Source organism: Nothobranchius furzeri, chromosome 6 (assembly GCF_043380555.1).
Source record: "Nothobranchius furzeri strain GRZ-AD chromosome 6, NfurGRZ-RIMD1, whole genome shotgun sequence".
Lineage (NCBI taxonomy): Eukaryota > Metazoa > Chordata > Actinopteri > Cyprinodontiformes > Nothobranchiidae > Nothobranchius > Nothobranchius furzeri.
In genome coordinates, this window is record NC_091746.1 from 81,503,544 (window position 1) to 81,520,901 (window position 17,358).

Below are 17,358 nucleotides of genomic sequence, written 5' to 3' on the forward strand. Positions count from 1 at the left end.
AGTACCTGTCCACTGTAGTGACCATTATGCATCAAAGGGTTAAAGGGTTTTGCTTTCATTTCAAAAACACTTTTAATGTTGTTTTCTCATCTGTAATTCAAGCATCTGAAAAAGTAATAAAATAACTAAATACATAAAAATGGCACATCTCACTTTATTTACTTCCAAAATAAACGACATCAAACAATTACACGTGTTTAATGCATGCTGCCCTTTGAATAAAAATGGGCCTTTCTGGTGAATTTGAATTTTATGGACTTGGTCCATAAAACACTGGATATAGATTCATCTCAAATTACAGGGATTTCCCATCAGCAGAATGAATAATTCCCAATATTATTTTTGTTAGATGAGCTCCTAATGTAAGTCTGTAGGTCAGATGAACCTCGGCCTCTGAGGTAAACACAGATTGTAATATGCGGTCTGATCCCAAAAATCCGGTCCTTTCCAGCCACACCAGCCCTGCCAGAGCAGCACAAGGTCAGCATTACATGTACAGATAAAATTGTTGGACACTAACGTGGGGTCTGCTGGTGAGTCTGCTTGCAGCAGTTACCTTGTCGGTGATAGTCTGCAGGTCTTCTGCTCCAGTGTAATGGGGATCCAGAATGAGATAGCGGATCTGCCCTGTGGTCTCGCTCCATGCCACACCCAGGATGGTGTGGGCCAAAACTCCACCACCTGAAACACATTGCAAATAGAAACCTAGAACTAACTCCAAACTCATGCTTTTAGAAAATTTCTGATTCATTCTAGAGCTGAACAGTGACACATAAAAAAATCTGTTAGATTTAAAATAAAAACAATAAAACACCCATTAAAGCTGCAATAGCAAATTTCCCCATGTCTCTTAACAACATTCCATCATTATATAGCTATAAATATGTGGTGGAGACTGAAAAAAGGGCAAAAAAATAATAAAGTTGTTATCTCGCATTTGTCTAAATACCTCCACCAATAATACGTTTTGAACTGAAAGCATCTATTGGACAATCATTTAAGGACTCGTATAATTTTGTAGAAATAAAGAGAAGTGATAGTCTGACCCTGTATACTGATATAATGTAGGAAAAAAGTCAGTTTTGTTTTTCTAAACCTGACCCCGCCCCATAGAGTCCCAGGTAATTTGAAGTATAAACCCAAGCAGAGTTGGCAACATTTCTCATTGACAATTAAGTTTTAAAGGGGCCATATCATGGAAAAACCACTTTGGGGGCTTTTTACCATGTGATATTATTTCCTCATGAAAAAAAAAATTATATTTGGCCTTATTTATGCATTTTCCTGTTTCAGCTGCAAATTTTTGAGTTTTACTTTGAAAATCTTGTAAAGCGACAATGGAAACTAGTCTCGTCATCAGGCCCTGCTCTTCTCCCAGAAGCTAGTCTCTGGTCTGAAAGCTGTCCCCCCTGGCCAGCACAGGATATGTGGCTTAGGCAACTGGTGTCATGTAGCAGACTTGGTGGTTAGAGTGCTCAGGCAGATGCCTTAACCACAAGACTACCAAAGCCAATGCAGCAGCGAGCTTGCCAAAGTCGGAGTTTCACTGAAACAAAGCCTTTTATTTCCGGGTATAAATTCAGGCTGACGAAAATAACTCGGATTTAAGATTAATGACATCTCAATAGTGCCAATGGTAATATTTTATCATATGCTGTGCCTACCTTTGCTGTCAAAGGTTTAAAATAGGATGATATGGAACCTTTAAAATACACACACAAATGAATAAACAGCATAATGTCAGAATCGAGGTGCACGTTCACAAATGAGGCGTTGCTTGCAGCCACAGTAATCACAGAAGTAGGGAGGGCCTTAAGGTGCAATACATTTTTCCGCCTCTAGATGGTGGCCTCTGACAAAAAAGTCCAGATGTCTGCTTTAACCCCCCAGAGACCCACGGTTGTAATATCACAACATCAGATTTAAGTCTACAAAAATAAACCTTCCCCATTTTTTTCTTTTTAAAACCACATTTACATTGCTAATAGGTCCTATTGTTCTGTTCTGCAACACCATTGGCTGTTAAAATGTGTAAATAGGCCCGTTTATCCGGCCGTGAAGTCAAACAACCCGAGAGCCTGCTTTGGAGAACATCATCTTGTAGTTTTCAACAGCAGAAATCAAGACTCAAGTAAGTAAAAGCTTTAAGTATTTTTTTCTGTGATAATTGATGTGTGTAGATTATGCAGATTTTATGACATCACTGTGACTGATATTGTGAGATTTTGAGCTTGTTTTGTCCATGTTGTAATTTTGCAACAGTGGGTCTTAGGAGTAGCAAAAGTTGGGTGTGCACCCTGCACTTGAGGGAGTTTACTTTCCACTTGTTTGATGGTGGAAATACTAGGATAAATATTGCTGTTTTATCAGTTTGTAATGTTTTTGATCAGTTTTTAATGTTGCAACAATTTTGACATATTTTACAAATTTGATGTTGGATCAAAATACAACTTTTTGTTGTACTAATTTAATGTATTGCATTATACTAGTAATTAGGATTGAAAGATTTATGTGGCATAATTTGAAATATACTATAGTGCTGGTTTTCTTTTTCCTGGGTTCTGCTTGGCTGCCCAAATAGCTGCTTTTGAATGATAAGGTGATAATGTTCTGGGAAGTAGGGGTGTAAGTGCTCATAGCATGACAACGGGAGCAACTGATACCATTGCTGATCTCTGGAACGTGTGAATCTTTTGTGTTGGCATATCTAACATTAATTTGCATTGCAATTACCTGGCCTGGAAACTAATCTGCTATTGTAACTTTCAGAATGCCTGAAAACAGGAAAAGCCACATCAGGTACTGTGTCCAGGATGCTATTGAAGCCATCCAGAATGGAGACAGTGACTTGGAAATGTCATTTGAATCAGATTCAAGTGATGAAGAGGAGAATGAAGTTATCTGTGAAGTGGACAAGGAAAATAAATTACCCAACGGCCAACTAACTTCTGATGCTCACATCATCCCAACAGAAGCAGGGAATTCTGATTCCCAGACCACACGCCGTGACAGGTATCGCTGGCTGAAAAAGAATTTCAACGGTCCCAGTACTGATTTTTCTGGTCAGGATGTCACTAATGGTGTCCAATCCCTCTGCGGACCACTGGAGTACTTTCAGAAGTTTGTGACAGAGGACACGATCAAGGCTCTGGCAGATAACACTAATCAGTACAGTGTTCAGCATCTATACACACACCAGCACAAAGGAAATAGAGCAGATGATTGGCATGTATCTGAAGATGGTCTTGTCCAAATGCTTGGAATTCGCATGTACTGGGAAGCAGACACACGATACAGTCCAATCTCAGATGTCACGAAACAGATTCCAGTCTCTGTTGACATCATTACATTTTGTGAACAATCTAACTGTGTCTGAGACGGAAGAAAATGCTGACAAACTCTGGAAACTCAGACCATGGCTTGATGCTTTCAGAGAGAAATGCCTAAAGGTGGTCCCTGAAGAACATAACTCTGTTGATGAAATGATGATCCCTTTCAGGGGGAAATTCAGCAGCATCAAACAGTACATGCGTAGCAAGCCAAACCCATGGGGCTTCAAATACAAGTTACCACTGAAGTCCTGCCACTGGTACCTTTATATCTTCTGGCACACCATTGTCCTAGCTGCGATCAGTGCTTGGCTCCTGTACAAAAGGGACTGCAATGCCTTGCATATTCCAAAGAAACAGGTGCTAAACAGGAGACTGTTTCAGGCCCAGTTGGCATCATCTCTTCTCCTGATTGGCACAGGTGTATCAGTGCCAAAGCGAGGGCGACCATCTTCAAGCCCAGTGTCATTGAGGGGGAGCACATTGACTTCCCACAACAGGCTGTTCACAGATGAAGGTTCTCCAGCTGCCAAAATGCCCAAAAAGTCAAATGCACACCCTCCAAAGGAAGTTTGCAAGGACATGATCGGACATTTTCCCATCAAAGCCGACAGAGGACGGTGCAGAAACTGTGCTAAAGGCTACACAAACACGCTTTGCAAGAAGTGCGATGTCCGCCTCTGCTTTTCAGAGCAAAATAACCGCTTTTGGGACTACCACAATTGAATCAAACAAATGAAACCTGCACATCTATGTGTTTTTTTTCCTTCAGAATGTCCACATACAGCCTGGTTCAAATAACCCTTTTTTGTAATAAATTGTTCATAAAAAATATTTGTTCTCTTACACCATTGATATTGTGTAGATACATGAACTTCTGTTGGCCTTTATGTGCAGTAATGTACAAATAAACTTTTAATTGTCACTTACATGTGTTCAGAGTGTGAGTGATTTCAATGAAATTCTGCTACCCTACAGGCCCGTTGTTGCAATTTTACAACATGCCCCCCAAAAGTTACTAAAATATCAAAATTTAAAAAAACCACTGATTTGTGCATCACAAGCCTCCTAGGACAACATGTGAAAGGTTAAAAAAAGATTTTGCAGTTTTTTTCTATATTTGGGTTTCTGGGGGTTAATGTCTAAAAGAGTGATTTGTCACTAAACAAATCAGCTGTGTTCATGATCTAAAACATGCAGGAAACGTGCTGGAACCAGACTGCAGCGCCAGGTATGTCAGCTCATTTTTTTTCTAACCCCGGCTTTCCACAGGAGCCGTCAGCAGCACGTTACTGCAGCAGCACGTCATAGCTGCTGATAGGAACCGTTGTGGTCAACAGAACCTTTTCCACTGGAGCCGTCGGCAGCCGTCAGCAGCGCGAGTCGGCCGCGTCTCAGGAGCAGCATGTCGCGGCCTTTACGCGCCGGTTCTATTTTCTACGCGCGACGCCTCTGAAACGGGTCATGTTCGACATTTTTGGGGAAGGAAAGACAGGAAATCGGACGCGGAAATGGAGAGAAGCTCCTGAGATTTTCAGAATAAAGAACGTACTGCCTTCCGGTTGCTTTACTTTTAAAAAAGGTTACTAACTGTGCGTCCCCGTGAGAAGTTATCACCTAGCTAGCGGTCTCCTTTGTTTTTCAGGTCCGTATTGGCGATTATGAAACGGACAGAACATAAAACACAAACCATGTTGTAATTTTCTCCTGCTTGTTGTTGTGTTTACTGACGAAGTCACTCGTGTGACTTCGTGCTCTGTCGGTGACAGCTGCTCCCCTACTGCTTCGCGTCTCGTGGGAAGGGCCAAGCAGCAGTTTACGCGAGCAAGACGTGCTGCTGCAGTAACGTGCTGCTGACGGCTCCCCTGGAAAGAAGGGGTAAGTCCCAACACAGCAGCAGGCAGTCTGAAGTGGAATATTCTGGCCACAGGGGGGTGATAGAGGCTTGGTGACCTTTCATTAACCCTGTAAATTATCATTTTAACACATGCTGGCTCAAGAAAATTATTTAAAAATATGAAAAGGTTGCAAAGTATCCCGTCAAATCAGCTCACCAATCATGACAGGGGTTCCTTCAGTAAGAAAGTGGTTAGCCAGTTCTCTTCCTTTGGATGCCAACTCCAATCCCTGACTGAACATACAGTTTATGTCAAGTTATAATAATAACAATTATAATAATATCTCTGTTGCCTCCCTTTATGAATATCACCCTACCTCACAAACATAATTTTAGATGTGATCCCAAGCAGATGGTTCAGAACGGCCTGAACCTCAATGGATCCAATCCACTGACGTGACCCCACAAAGGATGCCTGCTTGTCTCCAACATCCACTAAAGCCTGAAGAACAGTGAGCCAGTTAGTGATGAGCATCTTGGTCGTCATTGTCAGGACAACATTCTGTGTTGTTATGGAGACTCGACCTGCTGGATCTCCTTGTGAGAGGGAACGCTGCGCTCTACATAACCTTGCTGCTGGTACCAGGAGCAGATTGTCTGCAGGGACCGATAAGCACAGCCCCAGCCATTGTCATCAGCACGGTCCTGCATGTAGTGGTGGTAGCTGTAGATGCCCTGCACCAGGTACACCTTGATAAAGGAAAAACATACAAATTTACAGAGAAATACATGAATCAGTAGTTTATTTTTTTTTTTTTTTGAGTGAGACACTTGTTTGTTTTAACAGGATAAAGAAAGATAAGAGACTTTAATTTACCTTTCCATTATCCAGGTTAGGATGAGTGAGAACTGCATGAGGGTTTCGCAGATAACCATCCTTGTAGGGCTCATCGGGAAAGTGGAAAGCATTGGCTCTTCTAAAGTAGGGTCTGTCATCTGGTAAATCAAATTGCTGGTGTAACTCCTGGTGAAACAAATGTTTAACTTTAAAGGACACAAAAGGTTAAAGGTCGTTTAAAACCTAGGCACAAACCGTGGCTCATACCCTTCGCTGTGTCTCCAGCTCCCTGTCAGGCACTCCTGCTGGGAACACCACTGTTACCAGTCCTTTTGGCTCCGGCAGGAGGAAGTGGACCGGCTCTGGAACAAGCAGTGTTGTCCCCTTCATGTGCTGCAGGGTCACCTTCTCCATCTCAAACAACTGTTGGGTTAGAGCCTCCAGGAGCTGCTCACATGCCCTGTCAGGAGAAAAACAAACTCACATAAAAAAAAACATGCATACAAATTTTAATCCCTTAAATCAGGCGTATCCAAAAGGAGACGTACTCTCTGATTGTGTTGTTGCAGCTGGTGCGCACCACACAGTCAATGGGAAGAGTTGCAGACAGGAAGTTGGATTTCTGGACTGTTTTGCTGAGGACTGGTGCTGAGAGAGGGCCTGGCCTTGTCACCTCCATCATCAGGGAAAGGTTGAGGACATTCTAAACAACAAGACAGGACATTTTCAAATGAATGAGACAAAGACAGACACTACAATTAGGGCTAAAATAGTAAAGTTTCTTGAGTTTTCATGAATCTAATAAAGACATCAATAGTGTTCATTTTTGATTTGTAAAAATTAAGATTTGTTAACACTTTATCTTGAACTCCAGGAAAGAAAACAACATGTATACTACACAATTACAAGAAAATTAGCACTTTTATTATCCTCACAATTGATTCCTCATCAAAGCCAGTTAATTTAATGCTGAACAGTCACTAGAAACAGCTGTGGTGAAAATCACAAGATTTCTTAGCTAAGGATCGCTGCTTTAACTTTAATCTGAGGTTAACAGCAGATTGATGTGAAAAGAAATGTTCTAGGATGAAGATTCTGCATTGAACTCAAGCTAACTCCAAATTCAAAAGTTATACCTACCACAGAAATTGCCCTTTTGCTTTTCTTCTTGGCAGATCTCCTCCCACCGGGCTCCTGCTCATCTGTTCTGAAACACATAATAAGTGCGAAGATATAACGAATACACCAGACCAGAGCCACTGTTTTTAGGGTTTCAATGGGATATTATACAAAGACAAAAGGATTACTTACTGTATCCACTGAAATACATCTTCACATGGTGTATCTGGAGTTATTTCTTCATAAACACCTGTGTTTGGCCAAATAATAACAGGACTGCCACAGACGGCAAAAACACAGGATTGGGATTTCACCTGGGAACGAAGGCTCTGAAACGCTCTCGATATTGCCATCAGCACAAGATCTGCAGTGGAAAAACAAACATAAGCCGCTCCCAACTTTTATGAAGTTTATTTGATGATGTTATCTCTGTTGAAAGTCACTGCTCTTTTAAAGTGCAATAGAAACTTTTTGATCAGTGAAAATGACTACTTAGGAACTCTAGTCTTAGTTTAATTTTTCCATGCTTGTGGGGGAAGATATAAAAGTGACACCAAACATGGCTCCCTGACATTACAAAACATATTTAGTATTTGACCAGTCATGTGGAGAATTAAACGTGTGTATGGATATGTTATAGACCGTATTGTGTAGCAAAAAGTTTATGCTAAAATCTAGAATAACCTTTCAGCTGAGCTCAAATGCCAGTAAACGCTACATAAACGTGTCCCTGCGCATACCATCGGTGCTGTCCAGCAGGCATCTCAGCTCCAGCGGCCCTCTGACTCGAACAATAGTCACCGAGTTGGACTCAACGAGCACCTGTGATAACACAAGACATCCGAGTAATTGGTCAGAGAGCTAACTGGCTGTTTTTATTCATCGTATTAATGATTTTGAGCTTCTGCTGACGACGGGTCACTGTAAGCAGCAAAAGAAATGAAAAAGCTGAATAAAGCTAAGTGGGGATTAATACTAACGTTTCATTTAGTAATGCTTGAGTATACATACCATGATGAGGCAGAAAAATACTTTTTCGCTGTTGTTGACTGCACACAGGAAGCTGACATATCTTGTTGATGAACGTGTCCATGAACGCAGTTTGCTATTGGACCATTTTGACTCCGCCCTTTAACGTTGCATTCATTCCAGCTCGGAAATTTAAAATTTTTGCATTTTGCATTTTCATTCATTTTCTCCTTATTTACAAGTTGTCGCTGTTTTTATTGTAACTACAGCTTGCCTGTAATACACAAACGTAGACGTTTCTTGTATTATTATTATTATTATTATTATTATTATTATTATTATATAAAAAACAGCAAAACATATTTTATTTATGTAAATGTACTCTGAAAACAACATGACCTATGTGAAAATTTCTCATAAGTTATGTCTGTTTTTTGTCTCACATAAAATAACAGTTTTGCCGTAACACAAACATATTCCTAAAGAAAATACAATGAGTTCACAGCAGTGCAGAAACTCTGAACTTATTCTGATTAATACCAAAACCTTCAGTAGTGTTGTGAGTATTCCAGATGCCGGCGCATCTGTACATGGATCAAATGAGACATATAAAACCTGGATATTCCCTGTGTTCCCCACCTCATACAACATTTAGGGACAGCAGTAGCTCAGGAGGTAGAGCAGGTTGTCCAGTAATTGGAAGGTTGCAGGTTCGATCTCGTCTCTGACCAGAGAATGCTGCTGTTTTATCCTTGGGCAAGACACTTAACATGCCTTGCCTTCTCGTGCTGGTCAGAGGGGCCAGTGACACCAGTGTTGGTTTCATTAGTGCAGTGTTCAGCTACATCGAAGCTCATCCCCACCAGCGTGTGAATGTGTGTGTAAAGGGGGGATTAGCTGATTGTGTTGTAAAGTGCCTTGGGGGGTTGAAGGAACATAGGAAGCACGCCAAATGCCACTTATTCCAGTTTTGCCAAAATTTTTACCGAGATGGGAAAAAAAGGTTTTGTCACAATATTTGCACAGCCATGTGCTCAAACACGTTTTATGGCGTGTGGCCTGTTTGCCTCTGGGTATTAAAGGTAGTTGTACATGCAGGCCAGACAGAGTGGGTGGACAAAGCAGTGTAGCTGTCACACACATACAGGTGGTAGCTTTCAAGTTGACATCTACTTGCTTAATAGACATGCTCATAAGCATTATAGAAATCACTCCAGAAATAATCACAAAAAATTTAAATATGAATAACTAATTAATAAATATACAAATATCTGTTTAAAATAGAAACAAATGAATTTGCAGTGTTTCATGATTTAAGTTTAAACCATTTTATTACTTACATATAAAATAATGTGCAACAGAGTAGCAGGAAAGAGAGTTAAAGTGATGCCAGTGTGTTTGACATAATGCTTCTGCAAAGATCATGAATAATTTGTTAGGATTTCTTAGAAAAAGAGTAAAATCTCTTCTGTGAGCAGCAGACTGAATAAAAAAACAACCCATCAATCAGGCATGTTTATAGCTAGGCTTTTTTTAAACAACTGGCTAATTTACACATTCGATTACTTTGTATAACTGCATTTCATGTGCAGTAGCTTGTAAAAAAATAGCATTTTGGAAATTAAACATCTTCTCATGTGGTTCATTAGTGTATCAAGTCTAAACTCAAAAGATCAACTTGAAATTTACCAGAGCACACAAGTGAAAGAATCAACCGATTTAGTTTATGTGTCTGTTAAAAGGTCAGATCAACATGGCTGTGGTGTACTGGTGCACTCCACAAAACAAGTGGCAAGATTTGATCTAATATTCAAGTCTGAAACAGACCACAATACTTTCTGTCCCGATACTTGATCCACTGCCTGAGCCTGGCGCGGAGCGAAGAATGTTGTATGTATAGTCATGACAAACATCTCTGCTCGTGCCAACGCTGTTGCTGTTGTCTCCTTTGGGTCTGCTGAGATGTAGCAACAGCAGCTGCCATTTTCGTCATCACAGATGGGTCACCAAAAGACCTGCGGGCGAACTGCAAGACATGCCTGAAAATGTCACTCTCTCCTGTTTCCCATCAGGCCTCGGGGAGGCAAATGAGCTCATTGGCATTAATTTGTCTGATGTAGAGCGCAGGTAGAGGAAGAAGTGTGCGTGTTCATCATGCGGAGGAAGTAAATCCTAAGAAATATGAAAGCATTTCAAAAATATACAATCTCCACATTAACCCTCAGGCTTCATTAGGGACATTTTTGTCCATTTGGGCAGTTTTTTGTTTTTCTTTTTGACACCATTTCACCACCGTTTGTGCATATGGTACAAAATTTTGTCGCAAAACCTCTCTCTGGACAAATTTTGAAATTCTATTTGGAATTTTTTAAATAGACCAAGGGAACACTAGGAAATAAAAAAACACTATACACGAGACTTTGGAGGACAAAAACATCCGCTTGTGAAAGTGGCTATAAAAAATGTGTACATTAATATATTTTTTTGCTTTTTTTTCATAGATCTGTTGAACAACTTCTGCCCTGCTCAAACATTAAAAAAAATTCAATCATGTTGAGGATTTCAACTCTTGATAGGCCAGTTTGAATGCTCAAAGTCATTGCTGTAATTTATGAAAAAAATAAATAAAATTTATAAAAAAAAATCCCCCCCCCCCCCTCCCCAAAAAAAACTGAGTTATTTTCTAAAAAAAAAAAAAGGCTTTTTTTGCCTGGGGTGTTTAGTACAAATCAGTCTTGATAATGTTATGAAATATCTAAAATTTTGAATTTTTTTGCATTTCTAGTTTTTACATAGCAGCAGATTTACAATTTACTATGCACTCGAGCCATTAGAGGACAAAAATGTCCACTTTTAAAACTGCTTTAAAAATGGTCCAGATTAATATTTTTTTCAGCTTTTTGGGTCTAAATCTTGTGATCAACTTCAGTTCTGATCAAAAAAATCAAATATTGAATATGTATCTAAATCTTAACCCTTTATATGCCAGTTTGATTATGTGATGCTCATTTTTTTTATGAAAAAAGCAGACAAAAGAGGAGATATTTTACATAAAACATATTTTGAGTGACTGAAATCATTTTTCTAATCGGCCCTGGATATGTCAAGAGTCTGGCAAAATATCACATTTCATGCTTTTTAGTTTTTATGTAGCAGCAGATTTTAAATTTACCACCCTCTTGTGCCTGTTATGCAGGGCCAGATAAACACTTTGTTGTACCCTGGGCAACAATATTCAAGGGCTCCATCATCACGACCCAAGGATCACCATAAGATGGTCACATACAGAATATTTTACTGTAATATGCAGTAAATATACTCAATACTTGAATGCCTGACATCACGTAACCCGCTCAGGGTAACCTTTGACCCACCTCGTGTGGACTGACCAATGAGGAGAGGGACTTAACTTGAGGCCCTCTCTTCATTGGTCAGTCTGCATGAGACTGACTCTCAACTGACGTTCAGTCATAGGCAGCGAAGCGTCTCTGTGCAGCGCAAAAGCCCGGGTGGACAGTTTGTTTAATATAGGGTGATCACATTTCCATTTCCAAACAAGAGGACAGGGGATATGTGCCTATGACGTCACACTATGGCAACGCCACACAAACCATGTTGGGACCCATTTTTTTGTAAGAACTAAATTAATATCAGATTCTGCCAATAAAAGGGCTCTAAAACAATTCATATGTAAATATTTGGCATATTTATTGCAAAATCTCATTTTTCTGCTTTAGTGCTGCAACAAGGTTGTATTAATAATAAATTATTATACCTTTTGTTTTACCACAGCATCGGTACGCTTCCTGTGCACAGATTATTAAGGATGCTTGTTTCAGCTGTGAGATTAGACGATAGGATCAATGAAAAAATAAGTTGTCACACACTCCATGGAAACTTTCTGAGAATCCACAAATAGTGGCTTTCAGATGGTTTTGTTACTTTTTGCAAGTTTAGAAAAGCAGCAGATGAGACAGCGTGTCTGATAATTTAGTTTTTCATCTGATCATATTAGAACATGTCAGTAATGTCTGAGGGGCTTTTACAAATACTGTATAACTAACACTCCTGGACAGGGTTTTGGTTACACATAGGCTTCTGGGGAGCCCAGTCATGTAGCCTTGGCCCCCAAAATGTCTTGAAACGGCCCTGGGTGTGTGACTGAGTTTTGAAGGTGATCTGAATTTTATCAAATGTGTAAATAATACATGTGTGTAACTTGTTGTTTTATACAGGTAAAAACGTGTAGTGGAGATAAATCTACCTACTTTTTACTTTTCAACACTTTGTTTTATTTTCTTGTTTTTATTTAACTATTTTCCTGTCCTGTCTGTCTCTCACCTTCCTGCATCTCCTCTAAACTCTCCAGACAAACTGCTGCTGGATTCTTACTTTTTCACCTCATCAGTTACTTTTGAGCAGACCAAAGGGATCTCCTGACCGCAAAGCGGAGAGCGCGTTTCGATGCTGCGTCAGTGAGGTGAAATCACCGCAGCACAGGTGATGAGCTCCACAGTAGCAGAGCGCTTCAGGCACAAATAAGACAGAAAATAGAGAACATGTGCGGACATGAACGATCGTGTGTTAATTGTAGTTTTTTTGGTTGCGCCACTTTGAGAAGGGACCGTGCGCTGGAAGCAGCTGCCTGGAGCGCTGCGCAACAACAATCAGCGCTGTGCTGCTCTCTGTGCTCTCTGCTCAAAAAAGCCCATAAATGATGTAATACAGGTAGAAAACGTTTTTCCGGCTCCCCTGGATGTGTAGCATATACAGCTCCCCCATAATTCGATCCCTGCTCCTGGATGAAAAGCCGGACATTTTCATCAATGCAAGAACCCCCAGTCCGGACGTCCCGGACAGAGAGTGAAAAGTGGACATGTCTGAGGAAAAGAGGACGTATGGTCACCCTAGTTTAATATAAAGCAGGAGATTACAGATACATTATTTTGCTCATGCCCTTGATGCCCTGGGCCTGGGCCCTTTAGAGTTTGTGGGCCCTGGGCAATTGCCCAGTTGCCCTTATGGTTAATCCGGCCTTGCTGTTATGGACAAAAGCGTCCCATTGACTTCAATGCAAACCACAGTTTTTGATCCTGCATCATCTGCATCAAATAATCATGCTTTCTGTGATGTTATGGTTTCATTTTGGACAAAAGTAGTCAAATTTATGATTTTTACAGTTCAACCCCAAATTCAGTCATTTCTCCATATGTTGCCCACGCAAGAACGTTTTTGTCCTCTAGTGACTCTTTTGTATGAAAATTAAAGTGAAGCCTGAGGGTTAACCTGTTCTAATGAGCTGTCTTGCATCAAGTGCAAACATTATCAATTAAAAATGAGGGTGCACAGAGAAAGGTGTTTAAAGCAACTGAAAACTCACCTGTTCAGGCTGGCTTTTGCTTGACCTTCTGTTAAAATGGTAAATGGCCTGTTTTTGATATAGCACCTTCTAGAGTCCTTGAACCCCCCAAGGCACTTTACAACAATCAGTCATTCACCCATTCACATACAGATTCACACCCTGGTGGGGATGAACTATGACGTAGCTGCACTGGGGGGCACTGACAGGGGTACCGCTGGTCCCTCTGACCAACACCAGCGGGCGGGGAGTGGGGGGGGTTTAGTATCTTGCCCAAGGACACAATGACAGCAACAAACTGAGCAGGGCTCGAACCTGCAACCTTCTGATTACGGGGAGAGCACTTAACTCCTGTGCCACCTGCCATCCCATCTTCACTAACTTCTTCTCATGCTGATACCTCTACCAATTTCTGCCCCTTTGGCACCCTTGACCCGCACTTCGCCCAAATCCACATCGATGCGGACTTCGGCGAAGGGTATTTCCCACAATCCATTGCTGCATGGGAATTTTAAGAAAAAGGTGGAACAATGGCTCAAGTGCCTTTTCTGAAAATATGTATTTTCAAGATATAGTGATGCTCTGAATGTTTTAGACAAAGATTCAATGTGAACAGCAATGAATGTAAATTTTGTCTGGCTGTTTGTTTGAAAGTTGTTAATAAAGACTTATTTTTTTAAAGTTAGCACAGCGACCAACATCCCAGCATGCGTTGCAGTCGATGACACAATGCTCACTGTCCCAATGATTTGCACACTTGTGTACTACGTACTGGAAGCCTTTTACTGCGCACTTCGTCCAACTGCATTTTACAGAAGACTAGGGTGCAAGTGTTGGGATTGGCCCTAAGTCTCTAGGCGACGCCATATTATACGCCGTGTTTCTTTCTACGGGAGCCCATGAGCTAAAAATACATTTACTGATTTGTAACAAATGGCTACAAAACTTTCTCCATCCATAAACATTGTTGTTTTACACATTGCACTTTCTGATTAGAATTCCCTTTCAAGCAGAGTGATTTCGTCAGCAGAATTGCAGGGGCACCTCCAGAAAATTTTGTTAGGGGTCGCTAGATGGGGCCAAAAGAATTTTTGGGGTGGCACACGAAATTGGTCCTTGTGGTAACTGGGAGAATGTATCCTGTGGCGATGCACAGCACTGTTGCTTTATTCATTTTTATTTAAAAAAACAAATATCCGAATGTATCCGATACATTTTACTCAAATTTTACAAACAGAAACATTTCAGAAAAATACATTTCAGTTCTTTAAAATGTTATTTAAAATTTTTTGATTTTTTTTGGTTAAGTTCACCTGCTGTGCTATGTTCACAAAAAAGGGTGATTTTCTAGGGGTGGTCTTAGCCACCCCTGGCCACCCCTTGAGGGCGCCATTGCAGGATTGGACAATTTCCCTAATAAAAACTCAACAAATAGAGGCTTTTCAAGATTGCCGTGCAAATTATGTTCAAGACGTCCTACGACTCAACGTATAAATTATTGCGCTTCATAGTGTTAAGGTTCTTTGATTTCTTCTTCTTTTCTACAGCTTTGACTGGATAGATGTGAAATGTAAATTGTCTTGAGTGATGGTTCAATCCTGCTTTGGTTATTTAGATAAAGTGATGGATTGTCTTTCAAAAGTCTGCCAATGTTTTCTCATCCACTCTGCCTGAGTTTTTAAATTATTATTTTTTATCTGCAACTGACTAAAACTAGAGATGCCTTTGTCTTGTGGGAACGTGATAAAAAAAGAATCCTGGTGAAAAAAGCTCCTTTCAGGCCAAAGAAGGTAAACGAGATTCATCGTGGTCCTTGAATTCTATTTTTGATTATTTCAGACATTTTTGCTTAATGGGCTTTAATTGTACAACTCTCTCAAAGGGTACTTAAACTCTTTCATTTTGCCTGTGATGTAATAACTCATCTGCTTGGATGTTTGTGGAAGCTCACTTCTGCATTTAAAGGATAAATGGGTGTTTTATGAATTCAAACGTGTCTATACATAGCAGCTCTTAATTCGTTTGCTCGTGTTTTTTTATTCCAATATTTTTATAGAACTAAAATTGTGCCAGCTCTATGCACGTAAAATGAGACCATTCAACTAAGCCACCAATAAGAACATATTTCCAGAACAGATGTCTTTATGTTGTTGCTTGCAGAATCTTTTGTTTTAATGTGATACTAGAGCAAGGCTTGATAAATGATTGTCAGTGGCGGTCTGTCCTACAGGTGAACTAGGCAGCCACCTAGGGCGCCATCCAGAGGGGGGTGCCAAACTGCGCTCACACCACCGTCAATTCACCCAAATAAAATTTTTTTTAAAAAAGCATAACGTTCTGCTGTCCATTTATATCTGCATTCTGCAATATTAAAAAAAGATTTATGCTAATTTACTGAAACAATCTAGTGATATTCCCATCCAGCTCTCTTCATTCCCACTCTGAGCTCAGCTGTCTGTCCTGTTCTGATCAGAACCTGCTAGCAGACACATGGGACAGATGGTCGGGTTCTGTGTATGAACGGCTAAACCACTTGAGGAGGACACAGAAGCACCTGGGGTGCCATTTTGAGAGAGGGAGAGGGAGAGAGAGAGAGAGAGAGCGAGAGAGAGAGAGAGAGAAAGAGAGAGAGAGAGAGAGAGCAAAAACAAAAGAAAGGTGAGACAGGTATATACTTTTGATTACATTTTTTGTATTTTTCTACGTCTCTGATTATCATATAACCGTACTAGCCAGCAGTAGCTAAATTATCACCAAGTCATCTAGTAAAAGCAGCTTTCCGGAGTTTTCCCCTTTCAGAAATTAAGCATGATTTGTCAGAAATCCGTAAAAGTGATCATCTTATCTTGTACTGTGATGTAAGTAATATGTCTTTTTATTTTATTTTTTTGCTAAGCACGCCCCCTGCCCCGCAGAGCTCCATGCAATAGGGCTTTGGAGCGTGATGTCACGGGAGCAGGGCCACGCCCCCTGCCACCATGACACATGGCCAGACAAAGCATACAGCTTCAGCTATGGGTCGTACGTGTTGTGTGGTCGGTTGCAACGTTAGATCTCACGATCGTAAAGGCAACAAACTGGATAATGGTCTATCTTTTCATCGTTTCCATCCTGACGGCAAGGTGAGTGAACCATTGTATCCGATATAACCAAACAAAGACACCAGGCATGGATTGCAGTTGTGAGACGAGCGGATATCGAGTTCCGTGCAATCCCCAACTTTTTGTTGGTTTGCTCGCGGCATTTTCTCTCCGGTGAGTTCTAAATTAATTCATGTCACTCTTAAAAGGCTTTTAGTGTTATTTTCAATGCGCTGCAGTCATAGATAATTAGATAACACATGCTAATATGTGATGCTGCAGAACCACGTCATGTCGACTGAGTAGCTTTTGATTTGGCATTATTGCAGGCAAGCCAGGAAACTGAGCGTCGACCAGAACTAACCAATAGCGTTAGACTACTGCTTACCTGCTTCAAATTTAAGGAATACCTCGGCTGATGCAGAGTTGATGAACTTTTCATGGACAAGTAAGTCTCTAAAATATAAATATTTGAAAACACAACATGAAATAAGAATAATTCTTGTAAAACAACTTGTTTTAGCTCTGTTTGTTGGCTACAGAAGCACATTTATAAACAAAAACGTGAAGTCGCCATCTTAAAAAAAACAGAGCAACAGACTTTTGTGTGATATGCTTGTCAGCCACTAGATGGTGCCATCAGATAAGAGAAATACTCCGGAAAGGAGCTTGAAGTAGCAACAAGGGTGTCACGTCATGTTCTTTTGTGTCTCACACCAGTTTTTCTACCCGCAAACCTGCTCAGTGTCCCGTTTTGGCCGGGAAATTCCATATTTTACCCCTGGAAAATCCCCCACTTCCTCCTCACAGAGACCCGACAGACAGGA

The 17,358-nt window shown here is 40.6% G+C and overlaps 1 protein-coding gene across 1 annotated transcript; it reads right to left on the reverse strand.

The window, feature by feature from the left end:
- Positions 1 to 134: 134 nt before the first annotated feature.
- ufsp2 (ufm1-specific peptidase 2) lies at positions 135 to 8,253 on the reverse strand. Its single transcript, XM_070552598.1, has 12 exons — positions 8,135 to 8,253; positions 7,864 to 7,945; positions 7,316 to 7,487; positions 7,145 to 7,211; positions 6,553 to 6,707; positions 6,272 to 6,464; positions 6,044 to 6,190; positions 5,752 to 5,916; positions 5,544 to 5,668; positions 5,384 to 5,460; positions 557 to 681; positions 135 to 462 (listed from the first exon to the last, which is right to left on the reverse strand). Exons 1-12 carry the CDS (start codon positions 8,135 to 8,137, stop codon positions 376 to 378), a joined length of 1,398 nt encoding a protein of 465 aa, XP_070408699.1. The 5' UTR covers positions 8,138 to 8,253; the 3' UTR covers positions 135 to 375.
- Positions 8,254 to 17,358: the final 9,105 nt, after the last annotated feature.

Bases quoted from the DNA above. Each gene is read 5' to 3' on its own strand.
- ufsp2 (XM_070552598.1), bottom strand. The intron at 6,708-7,144 runs GTAGGTATAACT...CTTGTTGTTTAG, and splicing joins GCAAAAGGGCAATTTCTGTG to AATGTCCTCAACCTTTCCCT. The intron at 6,191-6,271 runs GTATGAGCCACG...TTGTTTCACCAG, and splicing joins AGCTGGAGACACAGCGAAGG to GAGTTACACCAGCAATTTGA.